This window comes from Leopardus geoffroyi, chromosome B2, assembly GCF_018350155.1.
Source record: "Leopardus geoffroyi isolate Oge1 chromosome B2, O.geoffroyi_Oge1_pat1.0, whole genome shotgun sequence".
NCBI lineage: Eukaryota > Metazoa > Chordata > Mammalia > Carnivora > Felidae > Leopardus > Leopardus geoffroyi.
The window spans coordinates 136,499,161-136,522,604 of NC_059332.1; the positions used below are offsets into that span (position 1 = coordinate 136,499,161).

General features: G+C 41.6%; 1 protein-coding gene and 1 long non-coding RNA gene across 4 annotated transcripts in view; one reads left to right on the forward strand and one right to left on the reverse strand.

Annotated features, from left to right (window-relative positions):
• The window catches only part of LOC123609177, a 29,353-nt gene extending 5,950 nt beyond the window's left edge, over positions 1 to 23,403 (forward strand). The window contains exons 2-3 of the long non-coding RNA XR_006717651.1: positions 5,930 to 5,933; positions 23,362 to 23,403. This is a non-coding gene — a long non-coding RNA (uncharacterized LOC123609177). The remainder of the gene's footprint in view (positions 1 to 5,929; positions 5,934 to 23,361) is intronic.
• The window catches only part of RMND1 (required for meiotic nuclear division 1 homolog), a 44,542-nt gene that overhangs the window by 6,745 nt on the left and 14,353 nt on the right, over positions 1 to 23,444 (reverse strand). For all 3 annotated transcript variants that reach the window (XM_045500032.1, XM_045500034.1, XM_045500033.1), the window contains 8 exons: positions 22,397 to 22,505; positions 20,565 to 20,640; positions 16,853 to 16,892; positions 14,836 to 14,936; positions 11,881 to 11,987; positions 10,936 to 11,000; positions 10,142 to 10,218; positions 7,651 to 7,771 (listed from right to left, as the gene is read on the reverse strand). In XM_045500032.1, the coding sequence (XP_045355988.1) occupies positions 7,651 to 7,771; positions 10,142 to 10,218; positions 10,936 to 11,000; positions 11,881 to 11,987; positions 14,836 to 14,936; positions 16,853 to 16,892; positions 20,565 to 20,640; positions 22,397 to 22,505 (696 nt within the window). The remainder of the gene's footprint in view (positions 1 to 7,650; positions 7,772 to 10,141; positions 10,219 to 10,935; positions 11,001 to 11,880; positions 11,988 to 14,835; positions 14,937 to 16,852; positions 16,893 to 20,564; positions 20,641 to 22,396; positions 22,506 to 23,444) is intronic.

Genomic DNA, 23,444 nt, shown 5'->3' on the forward strand with positions numbered 1-23,444 from the left:
GGAAAAGGGACCTCAGCAGGAACCCAGTCCGCGCACGTGATCAGAACATTCAGATGCAGCGTATGAAGTGATGCCCCTGGGACATACGTACAAAGAACTCCAGAAGCACAGAGGCACAGACCCGATGGGAAACCTTTCCTAGGAGGCGACCTTTGGGCTCATCAGGCAAAATGCAGCCAGAGATGGTCCTGGCCCAAAAGCCTCAAACGAATCAAATCACATCAACTTGAAAGAACTTAAGCTAGAGACAGATGATGGTGGCACATTTAAACAGACCCTTATTCTGACGAACTGCAATGTATGCATCCTCCCTGTGTACTCAGTGAAGGACTGAGAAGCCAGGAGTACTGTAGTTAAATACAGTTCGTATGAGATTTAAAAAAAAATAAACAGAACTGCCACAGAACGGACCTGTTCCGGGACTTTTCCAATGTGGGGACTGACTGGACCCTACCCCACCTGCCCTCTGGGCTGCACAGTCAACCTTCCCATGGTGTCTCCACTGGAGGAGCTCTGTGCCCAGGGAAGCCCCGAGATACCCCTCCTGGTTTAACAGAGATGATGCACTGGCACTTTCTCCAGGTTTTCCCTTCCTTCTCAGCATCTTGATTCTTGTCCAGCTAGTTGATTATTTCACTGCACTTCTGTCTTCATTATTGACCCTCCTTTGACATTTCTCATCTTCAACTCTGGCTTTCCTGTTGAATGCCGTGTTCATACTCAGTTCTTGAAAGACACCCTTATCTTGATACTTCGGTGAGCCATATGCTCAAACCACGTTCCTAATTGGTGACCATGATATCGTTTCTCCTTTCCGGTACTCCTGTCCACGAAGGACATGTGAAAGACACCTTTGGCATCAATATCACAGAACTGTGGTTTGAGGGAAGACAGGATGGGGTGGGGGGAGTGTGCCTGAGCTCAAGCTTCCAAGCAGCTGGTTATCTTGGTTACTGCTCACTTTACTGACTCAATTAAGCACAGCAGGCTGGTTATCAGAAGAGGCAGAGAAGGTCTGCATCTGCTTGGTGGCAATGGCTTTGGACCCCATCGCAATGATCATGATTCCACCAGAAGTCTCCATTCCAAGAGAAAAAAGAGACACCCAAGAGCAGTAACTTTGAGTGCTCTCCGATTTGGCCCCCAGTGAAATTTGTCTCATCAACACTGATGTTTTCCGTTAGTGTGTCATTAAACAATTCTCATAAGAGACTTTATTTTCAAGTTAACTTTACTGAGGCATAATTTACATACAATAAAATGCAGCCTTTCTAACTATACAATTGGAAGACTTTTGACAAACGGATATCCTTGCAACTGTCCCTGCAATGTTTCCATCATCCCAAAAAGTTCCTTTGTGCTCCTATGAAAACTAAGGTCCCATCCACCCACCCATCCCGAGCTCCAGGGAATCAATGATCCACTTTCTGTAACTACAGATTTGATTTGCCTTTCTAAATCCCATAAATACAGCACATCTGTTTTTGTGTCTAGATTTTTCCATTTGGCATAATGATTCTGGTATTTATCCATGTTGTGGCATGTATTAGTAACTAACTTATTGCTGAGTGGTATTCCACTGTATGGATATACCACAATTTGTTTATCCATTCACTTACTGATGGGCACCACCTGACTTCTTCTAGTTTGGGGCTATTATGAATAAAGCTGCTGCGAACATTTGTGTATAAAACAGCGAGAGGACACGTTTTCGTTTCTCCTGGGTAAAATACTTAGGAGTGGAATTGTTGAGTCTTCTCGTAAGTCAATGATTGGTTTTATGAGAAACTGCCAAGCCATCGTACCAATTTATATTTCCACGAGTAATGAAAATTCCAATTGCCCCCCATCCTTACTAATACCTGGTATCAGTCTTTTAAATTTTAGCCATTCTAATGGGTGTGTAGTGATATCACATTGGAGTTTTTAAAGTTTTTTTGTTTTTGTTTTTAAGAAAGAGAGATAGTGAGCAAGCGGGGAGGGGCAGAAAGAGAGGGAGAGAGAATCCCAGGCAGGCTCCACCCTGACAACGCAGAGCCCGATGAGGGGCTCGAACTCACACACCATGAGATCATGACCTGAGCTGAAGTCAAGAGTGGGACGTTTAACCGACTGAGCACCCCTCACATTGTAGTTTTAATTTGCACTTTCTTGGTGAACAAGGACACTGAACATCTTATTCATGTTCATACGGCCACTTGCATTAATTTCTTTTGTGAGGTGTCCAAATCTCTCCCCCATTTCAAAAATTGGGCTGCCCTTTAATTACGGAGTAGAGAGAGTTCTTTATATTTTCTGGATAAGTCCTCTGTCAGGAATACATACTGAGAACATTTCCTCCCAGCCTGCGGCTTGTCTTCCATATACTTAGCAATGTCTTTGGAGGAGCAGTAGTTTTTAGTTTTGACAAAGTTGAACTTACCAAGTTTTCCCCCCAAGGTTCATTTTTTTTTTCCCTGAGAAATCTTTGCCTGCCTGAAGGTCAGGAGGCTTTCTCCTATTTTTTATTCCTAAAGTTTTATAATTTTAGTTTTTATAAGTCTCTGATCCATGTGTGTGAAGTAAAGAATAGAGTTCTTTTTTTTTTTCTTTTCTTTGAGAGGGAGAGAGAGCAAGGTCATGCAAGTGCAAGCAGGGGAGAGGCAGAGAGAGGGAGAATCCCAAGCACAGATTCTGTGCTGACAGCACAGAGCCTGGCTCGGGACTCGATGAGGGGCTCCATCGCACAAACAATGAGATCATGACCTGAGCTGAAATCCAGAGTTGAATGCTTAAACAACTGAGCCACCCAGGTACCCCTAGAGTTTTTTTTTTGTTGTTGTTTTTTTTTTAACTTATGGCTATCCAATTATTCCAGCCATTTGTTGAGCTGATTTATACTTGTCAAAAATCAATCACCTAAGAAAAAACATCAATTGCCTATATGTGTACAGGTCTGTTTCTGAAATCTACTCTGTTCCATTAGTCTATATGTCTATTCTTAGGCCAAGAGTCAAATGCCTTGATTACCGTAGCTTGATTTACTGCAAGCCTTAAAATCAGATAATAAAAGTCCTACAACTTTGTCCTTTCTTCGGAGTTGGTTTGGCTAGTCTAGGCCCCTTGCATTTACATTTTATAATCAGCTTGTTACTTCTAAAATGCATTTTTTAAAAGCCTGCTGGCATTTTGCTTGGGACTGAGTTGGAATCTACAGGGTAACTTCCAGAAGTAACTTCTTCATAATACTGAATCTTCTGTTGTACATACATGGGATATGTCTTCATTTAATTTCTCAGCCAACATCTGTAGTTTTCAGGGTACAGATCTTTTTTTTTTTTTAATTTATTCCTATATAATCTGAGGTCTTGACCATATTGTAAATGGTATTTCAAATATTTCATTTTCCAATTGTTCATTGGCAGTATAGTTATTTTTTTATATAGTGACCCTGGATTTTTTAACCTTGAGAAATTCGCTAATTAGTTCTTGTAGCTTTTTTGTAGATTCTTTAGGACATTCTACATACAAGATCCTGTTGTCTGTGAATGAATTGTTTTACTTCTTCTCAAGAGATTTTAAATCTTGGAGCTATAAATACAGCCACCCGCAGGGATTGGTGCCTTGTCTAGCTGGCACGGCACAGGGCTTTCTCCACGTGTCTAGGGTTCTAGAGACTGGGTTAGCAGCGGATCCTCCCAACTGCCGCTGTGTAACAGTGGTTACGTGTCAATCCTTTCATGGAGAGACTCCATCTCAAACCGGCCTCGCTACTGGAAGAAAGAGTACGCTCAGCATCCTCTGAGTAGAGGGGGACGAGCCTACACAGCCCTTCTGTTCTGAAAGTTTTATGCTTGCACTTGACCATTTGGTTGTCCACTTGGTTGTCAAGGTATTCTTCGTTCAAGGTGTCCTCGGTTGCAGACCCGATGCCAAGAATTCCATCTTGAATAGTGAGAAGAGACACAGAAAAATGGCCACGTTCCAGGTTAGAGATCAGATCGTTAGTCTGTTATCAACCTTCTTGCCCAAGCCAAGTGGCAGCGGCAGCTGGCTTACTGAGGATCCTGCACGTGGCAGCAGTAGGTGCTTGCTGGCAGTGCCTTTGGTGGCCTGAAGCAGGGGATCATTGAAGTCGTAGCAGCGAGAGGATGACGTGGGTCACAGCGCTTACCAAGTAGGCTTCTAAAACGTTCTCCACCTCTTTCAAAACCCGAAGTCTATGTTAGGCAGACTTCTAAGACGTCACCCAAAGATCCTTGTCACCTGGAATTCACACCCCTGTGCAGTCCCCTCCCCTGGACCGTGGGCTCCCCTTGTGACTTGTGTCTGACAAAAATACCGCAGAAGCAAGCAGGCTGTAATCGCGGACGAGGCTACGAGAGACTGAGTCTGTCTTGGCGGTGCTCTGCCCCCTTCCTCTCACCCGCTCGCCCGGACGAAACGGGCTGCCTGCTCTACGGAGAAGACAATGGAGCCGGGAACGGAGGGAGGCCTCTGGCCACGAGCTCAGGAGGAGCTGAGGCTTCAGCCCAACGGCCTGGGAGGAACTGAATCTTGTCGACGACACAGGGGTGAACTAGGAAGTTCGCCTTCCCCGCTGGTCCCGGAGATTACTGCAGCCTCGTGAGAGCCGGAGGCCCGGCTGAGCCGGACCCGGATTCTGGACTCCTCAAACTCTGGGACAGTAAGTGCTGTTTGAAGCCACTCAGGTTTGCAACAAGTTTTTTCGCAGTGATAGCCAACGAGTATAACCACAGGAGAGCCCCCAACTCTGTAAAGCTTTTGGCATCCCTTTTATAGCCCCTGGACCTTCAGCCCCTGGACCCTGTAGGCACAGTCCACAGCTATGCAAGTCCAATGTTTTTCATGTCTGACCAGACATCTGGATTGCCAGATCCTGTCTAGGTAGGCTTAGTACCTAAAACTGTATCGGAGGCCACTGAAAATCGAATCTTATGGTATCACTGATCAATCTTTTCGCGGTAGCTAAAAGCAACACGGTTTAGGGTGGGCCTCGTGCCCTGACCACTGGCAGCGACCTCTACTCTCCTGTTCCCGAAGACGCCCATACAGATAGAGGTGGTAGCAAGTTCAGGGACAACTATAGTTGGTACTATACAGGTCAGTGACAACTACACAGACAACTTCGATGTTGTTCTTCAGGGGGAAGTGTCTGGTGTGGGGGAAAATATGTAGATACCAGAGCTGCCATAACATTCAATGAGCCATGGTGGGTTTCTCAAGTTGTAAGTCATTTATTTTTGACTGGGCATCGGATGCACTGGGGAAGTGGTAGGAAAGAAGACTGGAAAAGAGGAGGAAACATGAAGGTCCTTGTATACGAAAGCAAAAACACTTGAACATAACCCATTCGGCAATGAAGGAAATTAAAGGTACTAAACTGGCTGGAGGGAAGGAGAAAAGGCAATCCACAGATAACTAACATCAAGATAAATCAGATACTGAAATTATCTGACAAGGATTTTAAAGCAGTCATCATGAAACTGCTTCAATAAGCAATTATGAACATGCTTGAAACAAATGAAAAAAAAAGAAAAAAAAAAAAAAAAAAAAACCAAAAACCAAAAACCAAAGTCTCGGCAAAGAGAGAACATAAGAGGTATCATACGAAAATTTTAGAACTGAAAGGTACAATAAGCAAAATAAAAAAATTCAGTGATGTGCTTAGCAGCAGAATGAAGGTGATAAAAAAAAAAAGAATCCGTGACCTCAAAGGCAGAGCAATGGACATGACCCCACACAAATGACAGAGACAAACCAGAACAGAAAACAAGTGAACAGAGCCCTGAATGTGTGCGGGAATGGGAAAGGAGCTTATATTCAGGCTTTCTCATCAGAAACTAAGCAGCTCGGAACTAGGTACCATGGCAGTTTTCGGTGCTGACAGAGAACAGTCACCCCAGAACCCTAGAGCTGGGGGCGGCAGGGGGGTGGTGGTACTGAGACAGTCTCACATGAAGGAAAACTAGGAGGGTCTGTTTCTGCAGACTTATCCTAAAGGAATAACTAAAGAATGTTTGTGAAATGGAAAAGACTAAAAGAAATCTTGGAACATCACGAAGGAAAAAAAGAACAACAGAAAGAACAAAAATAGAGGTAAATGCAATAGAATTTCCTTCTCCTCTTGAGTTTTCTAAATTACATTCGGCGGCTGAAGCAAAAATTGTAACACCGATGGAGTTGTCACAATGTCTGCAGAACAGTTAAGACAACGGTACTGTAAGTGGTGAAGGGTAAAGGCATGTAAAGGGTGGTAGATTTCTACACCTCACTTACTCTGGTCAAATGTCAAAACCAGCAGACTGATCAGCTATGTATGTATAATATAGTGTCTAGAACAACCACTAAATATCTGTGCTGAGAGACATAGTAAAAAATACAGAGATAGATAAACCAAAATGGAGTCCCCAAAAATGTTTTAAGGAATGCACAGGAGGAGAGGGACTGATACAGGCAACAACTCGGCTGGATCACAAAGGCATTACGCTCAGTGAAAACAGTTTTAAAAGTCGCACGCCATACGATTCTATTCACGTAACATTTTCCAAATGATGAAATTAGGGAGACTAGATCACTCACGGGCAGGGGTTAGGGATGGCGGGGGAGGGGAGGCAGTGTGACCAGAAGGGGCAGCACCAGATCTCTGGTGACACAACAGCTCTGCATCCCCGCACCACGTGGTCACGTGGACGTCAACGTAATAAAAGGTCACAGAACTACGTGCGTATGTCGCAAAACGTCCATTTTCTTTTGCACCCTCCTTCCCCACGTCGTTTCTCTCTATCATGACCACCTCCACCCATCCCATCATTCTCTTGATGCCTACGTCTTCTCAGTTTTGCTTCATTTTGCTTCTAAATGCTTGCGTGATGGTTCTCACTGGATGGCTTCTTGCCCCGTACTCTCAATGTATCTTTTTTTTTTTTTAAGTGTATTTACTTTGAGAGAGAGAGAGAGAGAGAGACAGCAAGTGCGTGTACATGGGGGAGGGGCAGAGAGAGACGGAGACAGAGCCAAGCAGGCTCCAGGCTGTCAGTGCAGAGCCCAACTCAGGGCTCAATCTCACAAACCATGAGATCATGACCTGAGCCACAATCAAGAGTTGGACGCTTAACCAACTGAGCCACCTAGGCGCCCCTCAACATATCTTAAATTTCACTCCTCCACTCCCCTTGACCCCACCTGTCTACGTACTGCCAGGTTCCTACCGGGCACTCGCAGGCAAACATCAGTCATCCTTGACTCTTCCCTCTCCTTGGCCTCCCATTATCAATTACTTGATTTGTCTTGGAAGGTTCTTTCTTGAATTCATTTCTTTTCTTGCTGCCACCAACACAGTTCTGGGACCCAAGAACTCTTGCTTGAGACTTGATGAAGGCTTGGAAAAGTAGGCCTCCAAACTCTCACTTACCTCATCTAGTCTGCAGAGCAAGTATCAGAATTTCCTTTGATGCAATAAAGAAAATTTCTGGAAACTGTACACAGCAGATGGGGAAGGGGAAATCTGGAGATCTGAATACAAGTCAAACAAGGTATTTCTCCCCAAACAGTGAAACACATTTACTTAAATTTCAAATTTCTCTTCACACAGTCACACAAATTATAAACAGTGTTGTGTCTTTCTCGGTGAAAGCAGAAAATACATACCTTAACTCTACGAGTAATGCTAAGGAACTGACAAGTTTTATCATAAAGTTGTTCCAGGTTTTCTCTGTCCCAGTAGAAATCGGGAGTGATCAAGAAGTCTGAACTCAAGTTTATACGGTGTCTTAAAAAAACAGAAATTATAAAACTTTTTTTTACCTTGAATGAAGAATCACAGTCTCTACTTTATTTCTTTTTACCTAGTACTTTATGAAAACATTTGTTAATGCTGCCCGTGTTTCTGAGAAGCACGTAAATAAAAAAAAATTTACATAAGAATTTCAAAATCTGCAACCAAATTACCTCAATCTTTAATATTATTTATGAAGTAATTAGAAAAAAATCCCCTCATTTTGCTTTCATTCTGAGCTTTTTTCTGTTTTCATTAAACATTTTTCCAATATATACACACTTTTTTTTTTTTTTTTGTGGCTAGGTAATCATGTGGCTTAAAAATGACAGCAAAGGTACACTGACAAATCTCACTCCTATTCTTATCCCTCTTTCCTTTTCTCCCACCCATAACGGGTAACCAATGTTAGCTTTATTCTTCCAGTGTTTGTGCAAACACTGGACAAGTATACACACACACATCCTTCAATATCTACCTTTTTGCATGGGAGCCCTAAGCTTACTTTTAAATGAAAATTTAAGGCATAGAAATAACACATAAATGGTTATTCACAATAAAAAAGAAAAGCCCTAGAGAAGAACTCAGAAAACAGTAGTCAGCCCTCTTACCCTAAAACACAACTCAAATCCTTTAGGCCCTGCGAATGCTTTGCTGTGTCCTTCCAGACCTTTCCTGTGCATACATTTATGTATGCGTGTGCACATATAAACATATATTTGTAGTACGATACATATCAAGATAAAGATGAATATTTATTTTTGTTTGTTTTACAAACTGGATAATACTATACATAATTTGGATGTAAGTTTTCACCCAATGTAACTTGCCATGTATCTATCAGAGATTTACCATGTTCCTTTTACTAATACACAAGCACTTTTATTATAAAGAGAAGAAAACTTAGGATAAGAACAGTAGGACTCTATAGAAACTGTTCACAAACCTAAATATATTTAACTCTAACTTCTGAGTTTTGATACTATTATAATCTGCCGTATCAAATTCTGCTTGTGTTACCAGAGAAGAGGATAGAAGAATCTCTCTACCCCGCTTCTTGGAAAACTCAAGGCTTCATTCACATGTGCTGCCCGGATGCTCCCGATGAGTGGGCTTTTATTTTGCTGGCTTCCTGAATAAGGGCCCCTGAGCTATGAGAAATGCATAGGTGATGAAATCCTGGAGCACTTCTCTCCAAGCCAATCTCTACGGAGAATGTGGAAAACAGCTCTCAAACTACGTACAACGACCTCGAGTAGCTCACGCCATATACTCTGAGGGACAAAACACCACTGCCTGGTGAGAATAAGGCCAGGATTCAGGGTGTTTCGTTCCATGAATCCTGGGAGAATTACAAAGATGAAATAAACGGGAAACCTTTCCAGAAACTTATTTAAAATGATGCATTGATGTATTTTGCCAATTTTAAGATCCAGTTCTTTCCCATCTCTGAAAACGGAAGGCATCTTTAAAAAATGATGTCTTACGGGCGGCAGTTGTGACTTAGTGGCCATTGCTTTAATTTCCCGTATGCGTCCTTTTTATGTACGCCCAAGAGGGAATGTGACGGAATCTACACCCAAATAAGGCCAAAAGTCATTTCGGTGTAAATGTTAATTCTGTGATAAAAAAGCATCGTATCATAGTTTAACTGGCAGCACTGGTCTCTGTTTCCCGCATATATAGGAATTAAAGTAAAATATATTATTTACTTTAAAATAGTATTTATAATATTTATAAAATAAATATATTTTAATTCCAACGTGATTTGTAATGTTATATTAGGTGTACAATACGGTGACTCAACAATTGTATACGTTAGTCTGCGCTCATCGTAAGTGTACTCTCAATCCCCTCACCCAGCTCCTCTCTGGCAACCATCTGTTCTCTACAGTTAAGAGTCTGTGTTTTGGTTTGTGTCTTTCTGTCCTCTGTTCATTTGTTTTGTTTCCTAAATTCCACAAATGAGTGAAATCATACGGTATTTGTCTTTCCCTGACTAGCTTTATTTTGCTTAGCGTTATGCTCTCTAGATGCAATAAGATGGTTTTCCTGAGAATTCCTGTCACCCAAATTCTAGAATATAACTTTCTCCCTACAGAGAACATCTCCTGTGCCCCATACGTAGGTTGACTGTGGATGGATCAGGATCTCTGTGCACATGCAGAACCTCATGCAGTGCGGTCCCTAACGTAGCCCAAGGGTTCCTGACCGGGAAGGTTCTGCCTGCTTATTTATCCAGGAGATAAATAATAGCTGCAATTCCCATAAGGGTACGTGGTTGCTTTTTATTCTACAATTACAGGAGTGTTTCCTTCAGACTGTTAAATACATAAATTACTTTATTTACAGAGAAAATTCTACCTCAGGGCAAAGAGTTCACCCATTTTCTGCATAACTTCTTGATGAGATAGTTTCACTTTCTTCCCAGCTTTTAAAGCCTATTTGGGAGGGAAAAAAATACATACGTACATACATGTATATCTCTCCAACAAGTCACAGGACCAAACAGCACATTCTAAAGCAGTCATTGACTCCACGTAAATGACTGTCTTGGATGCCACTCTCTCAGTCATTTCTCTTTGAAATTTCAAAATCTTATTAAGTAGAAATTTTACATTCCCTTGTCCCACCTCTAGGATCTACATTCCTAACCTCTTACTGAGAAAGCAGGGCCTCTTACCCCAAGAATAATTCAATTATTCATTCAAGTAAAAAACAAAATCACAGTAAACATGAGTGTTAGTGTATTTTGATATAACTTTACACATATTTTTCAAGCCACTATTTGTCTCATAATTCAGCAAAACACTTTTCAATCAAGAAAACTGGTCATAATCCTATTCCTTAGAGGGGACAGAGCTCACTTCTCAAAAAATACAGTTACATTAAAATTACCACACCATCAGAAGAAAGTAATTAGACTTTTAAGTTTTAAAAAGTAAAAACAAAAACAAAAAACAAAAAACAAAAAAACAGCATAAAATTTTTTTATTTTATATGTAACGAGTGTTCTGTTTTTGCTTAAATTCAGTGTAGGTTTTCCAGTGTTTGTTACTACTTTATTGTACTCCTAAATATATTGTTGGGTGGGAAATTTGTATTTTTCCCAAACAGAAATCAATCCTTGAAAACAATCATAACATTGGTATAATTACCTCTGGAATTGACTGAATAGACTCAACAAATTTGTCCAGTGATGCCTCCCAAATAGCCAGTTTCACTGGGGGAAAAAAATAACAATGAAACTTTTTGTTATCATCATACTCCTGTTTCTACAAAACGCATAATGAATTGCACAGGACCTCTAGCGCCATTGCAGCCCAGTTTAAGAAGCACATGTGTTAACGATGTGACACTGAAACTTAAGAATAGTTACCATCATACAGGGGAGCACTGAGCGCTCTGCCATGCTGGCAGACCAGAGTGACACCTGGTAGATTTCCTGACTTTCTAACACTGGGTCTCAGAAACCCAGGACTATGAGGTCCACCCTGAAGGGAAGTGTGGCTGTGCAGAGGGGGCAGGACCCAGGCCTTCCTGGCCATCCTGTGGGCCCCCTACTCTTCTCGGGGCAGTGTGTAAAGCTCACGAGTCCCGCAAGACTCCGGGAGCGGTGGACAGGCCATGCCAGGCATGGCTGCAGATCTCTCAGAGAACTTCTAGTTTTATTCAGGTGCATGGATCTTCCAGAAAAAACTGAGAGCCACTGTGGCTCTCTGCCCCACTCCCGTGAGGAACTGGGTGCACTTTTCTACAGAGGCCTGCACCCAGTCACAGCGGGCTTTCTCTGCCCGGATTACAGACAACCTGAGAGTAACAACCACATAGAAAAAGAGAGGGACACAAAGGGAAAAACAATACTACAAAAAATATTTTTGGAGAGAACAAGCTTTATTGAAAGAATTAATAAAGAACGAGTAGCTTCAGCAGATACTCTGTTCCCCATGTACTATACGTTCTTTTCTCTTGGAAGGAAAAGAAATGCTAAAGCTTTGCCGAGTGTTCTGTGAAACATGCCTAAATCCTTACTAAATGGTTAAGCTTCCTTTGATGAAATGAAAACTATGCAACATATTCTCGGATAAGTAGCAATAACTTACCTGAAAGACAAAGAGCATTTGAGAAAGCAAATTTCTCTAGAATGGCGTCATCTAAATCTAGCTCCGAATTTAACCTGATTTCCCCTCTATGAAGTTTTGACTGTCCCCTGTGAGAAGAAAATTAAAAAAAAAAAAGGTATAAATCTTAAAAAGCACTTTAATTTTTTCTCATTCTTTCTTCTTCAATTTTTTTATTTTGAAAAAGTCACTTTACACTCTTTCTAGAGGTCATTTTGGCAATTTATACCAAGAGTCTTATAAATGTTCTTATACCCTTTGATCCAAGTAATTCCATTTCTAGGAATTTATCCTAAGGAAATAATATAAAATGCAAAGGAAGATCTGTGTACGAAAAACTTCTATGGTTAAATGTTTAACAGTAAAAAACTAGGAAAAAAAATAAACGTTCAATAGGAGAATGGTTCATTTATATGAAGTCCACAGAGCAAAAATCAGCAAGCATGTTCTGATATTTCGTAGAAAGGGAATACAATGATCACAATAAACTGCTAACTGATAAAAGGCTGCTCATACACAGACTGTGATCTAAAATCACACTGACATGGTGGCAAGGGCGAGGGAGATGGGGAAGCGGTGAAAACCTGAGGTTACATGTGAGGACTTTGGGGGGGCTGGGAAGTGACGAAAGGGTGTGAATTTGGGAACATACATGTCACAAGCAAACAGGAAAAGGAGAGGGTAAACCATCACAGAGGATGGGAGGCAAGAGACGGACAAAGCGGTGGACAAGGAGGCCTGACGGGAGGGCAGCAAGGCAGAATCTGCTGACAAGCTCAGGTGGAGAGAGAAAGAAAAGACAAGAAAGCAGAGTCGACAGGATGCTTTAATGAAGGAGCTTGGCCAATGTCACAGCACCGCACAAGGCAGCCAAGAGCTGGAATCACTGGCAGGACTCACGAAACAACTAATTGACAAAACCCAATTACGGAATCTGGGATCCAAAGAGATCCCAGTTGGGGATTTCACTCCTCCACAGACCGTAAGGTAATACCTGTGCACACGTGTGTGTGTGCGCGCACAGGGGCACACATGTCTATCGGTGCCTAGTAAGGAACGGTTTGATAGGGAAGTAGAGCACAGAAGGGAAGTTGGTGGGAACCATAACCACAAGACCAAGTGCTTAATAATAGCAATTAATACAATTCTTTAAAAAAATTTTTTTTTTCTCTTTTTTTTTTTTTTTTTTTTTTAAATTTTTTTTTTCAACGTTTATTTATTTTTTTGGGGACAGAGAGAGACAGAGCATGAATGGGGGAGGGGCAGAGAGAGAGGGAGACACAGAATCGGAAACAGGCTCCAGGCTCCGAGCCATCAGCCCAGAGCCCGACGCGGGGCTCGAACTCACGGACCGCAAGATCGTGACCTGGCTGAAGTCGGACGCTTAACCGACTGCGCCACCCAGGCGCCCCTAAAAAAATTTTTTTAATGTTTATTTCAGAGAGAGAGAGCACATGAGCGCACACACGCGCACGCGCCCAAGTCGGGGAGGGGCAGAGAGAGGGAGACACGGAATCCAAAGCAGGCTCCAGGGTCTGAGCCGTCAGCACAGAGCCTGATGGCCCGAAGTGGGGCCTCAACTCTTGAACCCTGAGATCATGACCTGAGCCGAAGTCGGACACGCAACTGACTGAGTCACCCAGGCGCCCCTCAAATTAATAAAATTCTGGGGCGCCTGGGTGGCTCAGTCGGTTGCGTGTCCGACTTTGGCTCAGGTCATGGTCTCACAGTCGGTGAGTTCAAGCCCCATGTCGGGCTCTGTGCTGACAGCTCAGAGCCTGGAGCCTATTTCAGATTCTGTGTCTCCATCTCTCTCTGCCCCTCCCCTGCTCATGCTCTGTCTCTGTCTCAAAAAAATCAATAAAGGTTAAAAAAATTAAAATAAATAAAAATAAAATTAATAAAATTCTATTAGTTCTTCGTCTGTTGTGTCTCTCAGGTTCACGTCCTCACTTTCAAGTGCATCCACTCTGGGCCCAGGCCCTCACTCGCTGGTCCGGTGCCCCCGGGCAGGACAAAACATCTCTGAACCTCATCCCGAAAACTAGTTAACATCATTTGGAGGGTTTTTGTCAGGACACATGAAAGGATGCGTGGAAAGCACTTAGAACAGTGCTGGGCACAGGGCGAGTAGTTCACCTTTGCCGGCTATTATTACTTAGCTCTGATCCCATCTGGTCTTTCTAAGGCTTGCTGGTGTCTCTTCCAATTTTCCTAAAGCTCTGTTTTCATCGCTTCCTCTGATACACAGGATTCTTTCTCCATATTCCACTAGACAGGTAACTCCAGGCCTTTCAATCTTGTTCACACAGCCTTTTCTCTCTGTTCTGACATCTTTTCATCTTTCCCTGCTTGCTTGAGACAGGAAAATCAGCTGGTATGTTGCCTACCCACTCATCTTCTCTGAGGATGCTGTCAGGCCCCCACTTCTTGCAGACACCCCCATTTCTATAAGTAATTCTCTTAATTCACACCCTCGTCCAAACTCAAAACCAACAGGGAAAAAAATGGACTTACTCATGACGACCTTTACTGTAATAACCTGATAGGTTCATTCTGATGAAGGCATAGTACTTCTGAGGAAGGTTATGCTATCCACTTGTTTTTGTTTTTGTTTTTAATATTTATTTTTGAGAGACAGAGAGAGCACAAGCAGGGGAGGGGCAGAGAGAGAAGGCGGCACAGAATCCGAAGCAGGCTCCAGGCTCCGAGCTGACAGCACAAAGCCGGACACAGGCTCTACTACGTGTAGCCTGACAAGTTAAAAAAATTATGTTTACCTACGAATATTTATTATATCGTTTAGGCTTTGTATCTGTACCAGTAACTTTTTTCTTAAAATGAGTCTCCAAATGTGTCGGTTGTTTATTGTCTCCACTGCTTCCAGTCTAGTAATTCCAAGTGCCCTTTTTGTAAACGTGATAAAATGTTGCTCACTCTGTTTTGATGTAGTTTAGCTCTTCATTCTCCCAGTGCACCAGTGCGATTTCATAGGGCTGGATTTCATGTTTTTCTAAGACTTGCATCACATGCTTCATCTAGAAGAAAATGAAAAGTAAGTAACCTGAAATTATACCTGATTCTCTCCATACAGAACTATGTCATGGTGTTAAGGGTTATAACATTTGTCATTACGTTTGGTGACATTTCTTCTGTTTAGTTTTTACTTAGCAATAATCATGCCTCGGATAAACCTCACTGGCCACTCACTGCCACTGTGCAAAGCTCTTCTGATTAGTTTTTAAGGAAAAGGCAAATTTGTTGTGATATTAAACTCATCGGAATAATATATTAACTTGTTTTCACATTTAGAAAACACATTAGCATAAAGAAAATTAAAATTATCACGTTCCACAACCCAAAGAAAACCACGAGTTTTATGGTTTGTAACTGTGAAATCTTTTTAAAAATGTTAAGTCCCATACTTATAAAAATTTAAACAACATAAAGGTATAAAGTAATAATCTCTCTCCGCTCTCCTGAATTCTTAATCCCCAAAGAAAACCCTAATTTGCTGCATATCCTTCCAGACTTAAAAATATGTGTTTTTTTAATATAAAATTAGATCATACTATGCATGTAAACATTTTCAATGCTACTCTCCTTAATGCAGAAACCGTAATTTATTTAACCTTCCTCAATGTCCGTCCACAGATTATTCCTACTCTTGAGACACTATTACAAGGTTGCAAATGCACCATCCTTATGTATCTTTGTGGTCTGATGGGGGTATGTCCTCAGGAATTGCTAGATCAAAAGACATGCACACTTACTATTTTGATAAATGTTGCTAAACTGCTCTCTAAAACGGTTTTTCCAATTTTAGAATCTAAACATTTAAGAAAACATTTTTTTTTTTTTTTTTGAAGTAAGCTTCACGCCCAGCACAGAGCCCAAAGTGGGACTTAAACTCATGATCCGGAGGTCAAGACTTGAGCTGAGATCAAGAGTCGGATGCTTAACCGACTGAGCCACCCACGTGTCCTCAGCAGAGCATTCTTAAAAAATACTGGGTATTACCAGCCTTTTACATTTCTGCCACTTCAAACAGCCAATTTTTCTTATATTTATTAGTCATTTATATTTCCTTTTCTTCAGGAAACCCCACCTTACCACCGCCGTGTGTGTGTGTGTGTGTGTGTGTGTGTGTGTGTGTGTGTGTAGTGGGGGTGTATTTCCTTTTAGTAAAAGTGGGATTTTATGAGGCATATTTTTTTAACTAGCCCTGATATTATAATGGTTATATTTTATAATCTGCTTCTTAAATTTAATTAGGCAAATTCCTAGGAACAGATATTTTTCTACATAATTTTTAAGAACTGCGGTATCACCTAGGGAGGTATCTGACAAACTTCCTACCATTACGTACTTCGGTTACTTCTCATTTTGCTACTGTAAACGCAACGCCGATGAACATTTCTGTTCATCACTTATCATGCATAACTGCAATTACTTCCTCTGGATAACATTCTAAATGTAAAACTTTGTTGAGTTAAATATGAAGCTTTGATCTGTATCATCAAACTACCTCTAAGAAGGTTATAGTAAACAAACTGTGATCGAGATAATGAAGACATTGTTTCCTGTGAGAAAGTTCTAGAAAACTTGATCTGAAGTAAGACCTTAGTGCAGTCAAATGCCAGTGAACTGTGATTCACTTTGTAGATTATCACGTACAAAGTGTAACTAACTTCTTTCTGTCTGCGTTGTAGCTAGGCTGTTCTAATTCTTCACAAGTTACTATAAGCCCAGAGGATGGAAAATGGAGGAAACTTATAAGCCAAAATATAATCATTTTAGAAGACAAACGTGCTAGGATCAATCACATAATGCAGAGAAAGTAAGCTGTGGCTTTCCTGTTAACTTATCTTCCAGTGGCTCAGATTACTGAGTGCTAATTAACAATTTTTTTCTCAGAAAAACTTTTACACTTTTATACTTTATATATACTTACAGTTTTGTCTTTCACATTCCAGAACACAGCAGCTCCTTCTCTGATTTAAAAGAATAAAAGAATCAATTAAGTTAACAGTGGAATACGTTAAGGCCATACGTAAAGCCATGCTTAGGTAGCTTCTAGAATATATCCCAAAGGCAATTTTTACAAATGTGATTACTTATTTGACATTATGGTTCCAAGATGATTTGCTAAAACAAAAGAGCTATTACTGAGCTTTTGATACAACCTGAGCTCCCCCAAATTCATGATTTCTCACATGGTTTGCAGAATAAATAACTCTTATTGTAATACTATATAATTTCATGGATCTGAACTGTTTCATACCTGGTTCAATTCTGATGTACAGAAATCAGAATAAGGAAATTTTTGAGACCCGTCTTAGCTCTCATTAGGCAGATTCTGCTATAGGAAAAGAATAAAGGATCATGCTTTTAATAGTTGTGGAATGAAGAGACTGATATAAATTAAAGCCAAAGATGGCTAAGAGCGCCCACAGAATAATGCCACCCATCCTTACAGTGCTTGGACAACAGTGAAGCCACAGGAGGCCTCTGGACCTAGTTCTGGCTTTGAAAGAATTTAAGGTCTAACTTGTTTTGATTCCTGAAGTGTGACACACTGAGCTATTTTTGGTAGTAAATAAAAAGAGAGCGAGAGTGAGAGCAAGAGAGAGAGAGAGAAAGGTATGGCTCTTTTCTTCCTGGAGGAAGGAAAGGTGGAATTGAAGGGCAGGTAAAAATATGGTGGCTTCCTACCATTCTTCAAACATTTCTTTTTTTTTTTTTAATTTAAGAAAATATTTTTTTGTTTATTTTGAGAGAGTGTGCATGTGTGTGCATGAGCAGGAGAGGGGCAGAGAGAGAGGAAAGAAAGAATCCCAAGCAGGCTCCATGCCATCAGCCCAGAGCCCGATGTGGGGCTTGATCTCACGAACTGTGAGATCATGCCCTGAGCCGAAATCACCCAGCTGACTGAGCCACCCAGGCACCCCTCATTCTTCAAGTATTTCTTTTAAATTTTTTTTTTTTTTCAACGTTTATTTATTTTTGGGACAGAGAGAGACAGAGCATGACCGGGGGAGGGGCAGAGAGAGAGAGGGAGACACAGAATCGGAAACAGGCTCCAGGCTCTGAGCCATCAGCCCAGAGCCTGACGCGGGGCTCGAACTCCCGGACCGCGAGATCGTGACCTGGCTGAAGTCGGACGCTTAACCGACTGCGCCACCCAGGCGCCCCATCATTCTTCAAGTATTTCTTAAGCGAAGTGCTTAGCCTATGTGTGGGTCTGGGCTTAGCATCTGGGATACAAAGATGAGTATGGTCTGGTTCCAACCCTCACGGAACTCCCAATTTAGAAAAGACTGACCGACAGGCCTCCAGCTGCAGTCCCACGTGGTGAGTGCCCTGAGAGGTATGCAGGGCACGCACTGAGACGTACACAGGAGGACACAGTTCCCACGGACGAGCAGGGCTAGCCGAAGGAGCAAACGAGAGGCGGCGATACGGCCGAGGGAACACCCTGGGCTCAGGGAGAAGGCGTGAGGGAGCAGGGCAACATCTCAGAACAAACAGCTAGTTGTCTGCAATGCGGTTGTGGACGTGGGCAAGTACTGGGCAATCAGGTCGGAGAGGCAGGGAGGAGCCAATCTTGTGCCATGACAGGAGTCTGGTCAAGCTCCGCAGAATTTCTGGCAGGAGAGTGTAGTGATGAGAAAAAACGATCCTGCCCACAGACTGGCGGTGGGGTGAGATGGCAGGCAGGGGGCCGGGCAGCAAGCTGCGGCCACCAGCCGGTGGAGGGGACAGAAGGTGGATGCGATTGCCCCTTAAGCCACAGCCAGAGCATTAGCAGTTCAGAGCAGCCCCTCCAGGCAGATGAGAGGGGCTGGGAAGAGCGCCCCTCTTTTGGAGCTGTGCTGTGCGGTGCGGTCTCAGGACATGCGAGCTACTGAGCACTTGAAATGTGCCCGGTCCACGCTGAGAGATGCTGGAAATGTACAACACACACTGGGTTTCAAAGGCTTAGTATGAAGAGTGTAAAAATCTCATTAATTAGTGACTGATTACATGCTGAAATGACAGCATTGTAGACATTCTGGGTTAAATAAAATACATTATTAAAATTAATTTTGTGCAATATATATTGTTACTGGTGTTCAAAAGTAAATCTTTTTTTTTCAACTTTTAAACATGTGGCTACTAGAAAATGTATCACTACATACGAGGCTTGCATTTGTGACTTGCATTGTGTTTCCACTGGATGGTGCCGATCTAGAGGCCCTCAGACAACCAAATTCCTCACCTGAGTCAAAGGGGATGCTATTCTACTTGGACCAAATGTTGAACTCTTGATTATCTCCTAAGTTACTTAATAAAGGAAGGTAAGGTTCAGCCACCTGGCTGGCTCAGTCAGTAGAATGCACGACTCTTGATCTCGGAGTTAAGTTCAAGCTGAATGATGGGTGTAGAGATTACTTAAACATACATAAAAAAGGAAGGTAAAGGGGCGCCTGGGTGGCTCGGTCGGTTAAACGTCTGACTTCGGGTCAGGTCGTGATCTCACAGTTCATGGGTTTGAGCCCCACATCGGGCTCTGTGCTGACAGCTCGGAGCCTGGAGCCTGCTTCGGATTCTGTGTCTCCCTCTCTCTCTGCTCCTCCCTGCTCACATGCTCTCTCTCTCTCAAAAATAAAGATTAAAAAAAAAAAAAAAAAAAAAAAAAAAAAAAAAAAAAAAAGGAAGGTAAGGCATTGACAGGAACCAAGCTGGAGCTCCAGTTATCAACTACGAAGACTGGTATCACAGACATTTCATCAAAGTTTGGGTTCTTATCGATGTTCCTTGTGTTTCTGTTCTACACAGAACAGTCCCATGACTGTGGGTAATTCCCTTAATCCCTTTCACCCTCAGTTTCCTCAGCTGCAAAATGAGAATAACAGACCTTCTTTAAGAGCTGTGGGGATAATATGAAATTATTTTCAGTGGTTCCTATTATCATAACCATTCTCACTCAGCAACTCTGGACAATTTGGTATTAAAACAACCTTTAAGCGGCGCCTGGGTGGCTCAGTTGGTTGAGTGTCCGACTTCAGCTCAGGTCATAATCTCATGGTCCATGAGTTTGAGCCCCACGTCAGGCTCTGTGCTGACAGCTCTGAGTCTGGAGCCTGCTTCGGATTCTGTGTCTCCCTCTCTCTCTCTCTGCCCCTCCCCCGCTCATGCTCTCCGTCTCAAAAATAAATAAATATTAAAAAAAAGAAAAAAAAAACCTTTAAATAAAATGAATAACTATATGTGAGTCAGGGTCCCAGGTTAAAGTCTCTGGAGAGGTAAGGTGGTCTAAAACTTTAACCAAAGAGCTACAGAAGGAGGAAAAAAGAAGAAAAGACAGCAGAGTAGTAGCATGAGTCTGATAAGGGGCACTGAAGATGAATGGAAGGCAAGGTACTTTTAAGTATTCTTAGTGAACAAAAATCCAGATTTACAGATAAAGGCAAGCCATGAAAAAACTGTTTCATAAGAGACTTCACCAGAAAATTCCTAAAGCTGACAAAGTCTCCTAGATGAAATAACAATTAAAGGAGAAGTTTAAATCACAGGTAAATTTTGAACACATTTACTATTAAGGGAGGAGGTACACCCTCAAGTTTAAAGACCAGTGTCTGACCACAAGCCCATCTCCCAGTAGAGCTGTTCTCTTGTCTTACCTGAAGAAGAATATTGTTCCAGGATCACCTTCTTTCGCAGAATGTTCCACACCCATCACCAAAATATTTGCTGCATCTGTGATATAAAATAAATGAGTGAAAAGCTACCACCCTTATAAAGTGACCCAAGGTTTATGAGTCACCTAGAAACTTTTAATAAAGTACGTACGATCATTCCTTCATAAGCCATTGAGTGTTCTATAACATTCTCCCCGTCTTTTTTAGGTTTCTGAAAATATTTAATATGTGAAAAGGAAAAGACCATAAAAAATTCCTTTTACAAAACACCTGAGGCACTATTATTAGTACTATTTAAAACCACTCACTGACAACCATTTTCACTCAGTAATCATTAGTCCAGTTAATAATTATTGAAGTCTTAGTTTCAATACAACCAAGTTTCAGGAATTACATTGTTTACAAAATTCTCTTCCTTTAAATATGATGTTATTAATATAATTTTAATACTCTCAAAGTACTCATTTTGATGGATTTAAATCATGTGAAATGTGGGACAACAGAAAACGTATAGACACAAAGGTAATGACCATTTCAAAATGTGGGTTCAGAGTTAACCATGAGAACTACCACTGTAGCCACCTATAGCTGAGTATTTTAACCTTGTACGTATTATTAAATATATGTTAATACACATATTATCAATAAGTATATATTAGTACACTTAATATTTCTAAGTATACAAATATTCTATAAATTATAAACATATTTTAATGTATCAATTAATAAGTATACTCCTAATATGTAAAAAGTTATATATAATTTCTTAACTTAAAATTAGGACCCACAAAGCTTCAGAGCTCCTGGTAGAGGTTGGGGAACGGGGTGTTCGGATTAAAGACCAAATCCAAACTACCTTTTTTGGGTCAGCTCTAACATCCCTAAGCACTATATCCTCCCGAGGGCAAAGTTCACCTACGTAGCCAAGAGCAACATAAATGCAATGGAAAAGACCCAGGGCACAGGACTGGGACAAGAAGTCCCCCAGAGTGCAATGCACAGGTCACCCTGCTGACAGCTTTTGGGATCAGCCAAGGATACACCTGGAAAACTTTTTATCTTCGGGGCTCCGGACAGAGCTCTGTTTTGCCCAATTATGTTTGTTTCTGCCATCAAACAGCACAAAGAGTCTGTTCCGATCACCAAAGAAGAGCACGGTGGCATTTCAAGTGTTTCCTATGGGGTCAATGACTCTTTGAAGAATCTTCTATGTAGCAGGGAGGTTTTCAACCTATTATTGCTTCTTTGTGGTAAATTTATGAACTTCCATCAGAGTGTTTTAAGTTACTTATTTTTTACTATAAAACAGGCTATTTTTTTTTTTTTTTCTCAAGAATCTTTCGGGATACTATCCTAAAATCCTGTTAAGTTTATTTTGATTCTCTTTTTTAATATGATTTGTATTCCTCTTTTAGCTAATTTTGTTAGTTTAAAAGTACTGAATTATACTGGTAAATTTTTCTTTAAAGGCTCTCCCTAACATTTCTATCAATTGTATGGCCTTTCTGTAAGAATAAAATAACTTTTTTATGCGACAGAAATGAAGTGCATGGCCTTTGATTATCCCAAGTCACAGTGATCCTATAAGTAAATCTTAAAAACTCACACTGATTTTAATCTGAGAACTAAAAGTTCTCTGTAAATACCTTTTAGTTTCTTATCTTTGTCATTTGTATAAAGAGATTCAACATCATTTTTTGTGATAGATCCTTTAAATAGAAAATGGAGCGTAAACAAATGAATATTTACGATGTATCACAGGAAAACTATTTTCTGATACATTTTAACATATTTGGCCCGGGTTCAAGATGTACCTCTAGGCAAGCTTGTTACTTCAACATATCCGTGGGAGACCAGATCTTGAGAGAGAGTTCCAAGATGATACTCGTCTGCAGTTGCAAACGCTGTGCAGTGCATCAGGTCCTGTTTCGGCAAGATCGGCACGACATGGGTTACCAAGAGGTTGAAGTGTCTGTGATGGCTGTTGCCATCGGGGACTCCAATTTGCAAAAGCAAGCCCTCGAGAGTTTTTGTCAAACGTCTCAAAGGTTCATACAAGGCATACGGTGAGAGTGAAGACAAAGAAGCTAAAGGGAGATGGAGTTCAGCCCCATCCGTGAAAGGACTTTCTTCCGCCAGCCACCAAAAAGGTGGAGTGGGCTCTCCAGAAAACAGAACTGCCCCCTCCCTGGTGGTAGTGTTGCAAACACAGACTAAAATAAAGTTACAGAGAGGATTAAGGCACCATATAGGCCTGGGTGCCGTGATATTTACAGTCTCTCCAAACCTGAGTTGCTGTGACTTTTTCACAAACATTATTATTTTAAGGTCATTTGATAATTTGCTGCTAACCTTTACAGCAGAGATTATTGTTGTTTTTTTTTAAGTTTTTATTTATTTTGAGAGAGAGCAAGTGAGAGCACAAGCAGGGGAGGGGCAGAGAAAGAAGGTGAGAGAGAGAATCCCAAGCAGGCTCTGCGTTGTCAGCTTGGAGCCCCATGCAGGGCTTGAACTTAGGAACCATAAGATCATGGCCTGAGCTGAAACCAAGAGTCAGACACTTAACCCACTGAGCCACCCAGGCTCCCCCAGAGATTACTTTAAATCTATAAATGAAGTACAGCACTTTTTACTCTGGTTAGTATTAAACAAAAAATTCTGTGCACACACAGGGAGCAGTATGGCATAGCACTTTTGTCAAACTGTAAGCCACAACCATCCATGAATCCTGCTACCGATCTGGTTGGCCCAAACCAGCTTAAAAAAGAAGAAATTAAAGGGGCACCTGGGTGGCTCAGTCGGTTAAGTGTCCAACTTCGGCTCAGGTCATGATCTCACAGTCTGTGAGTTCGAGCCCCGCGT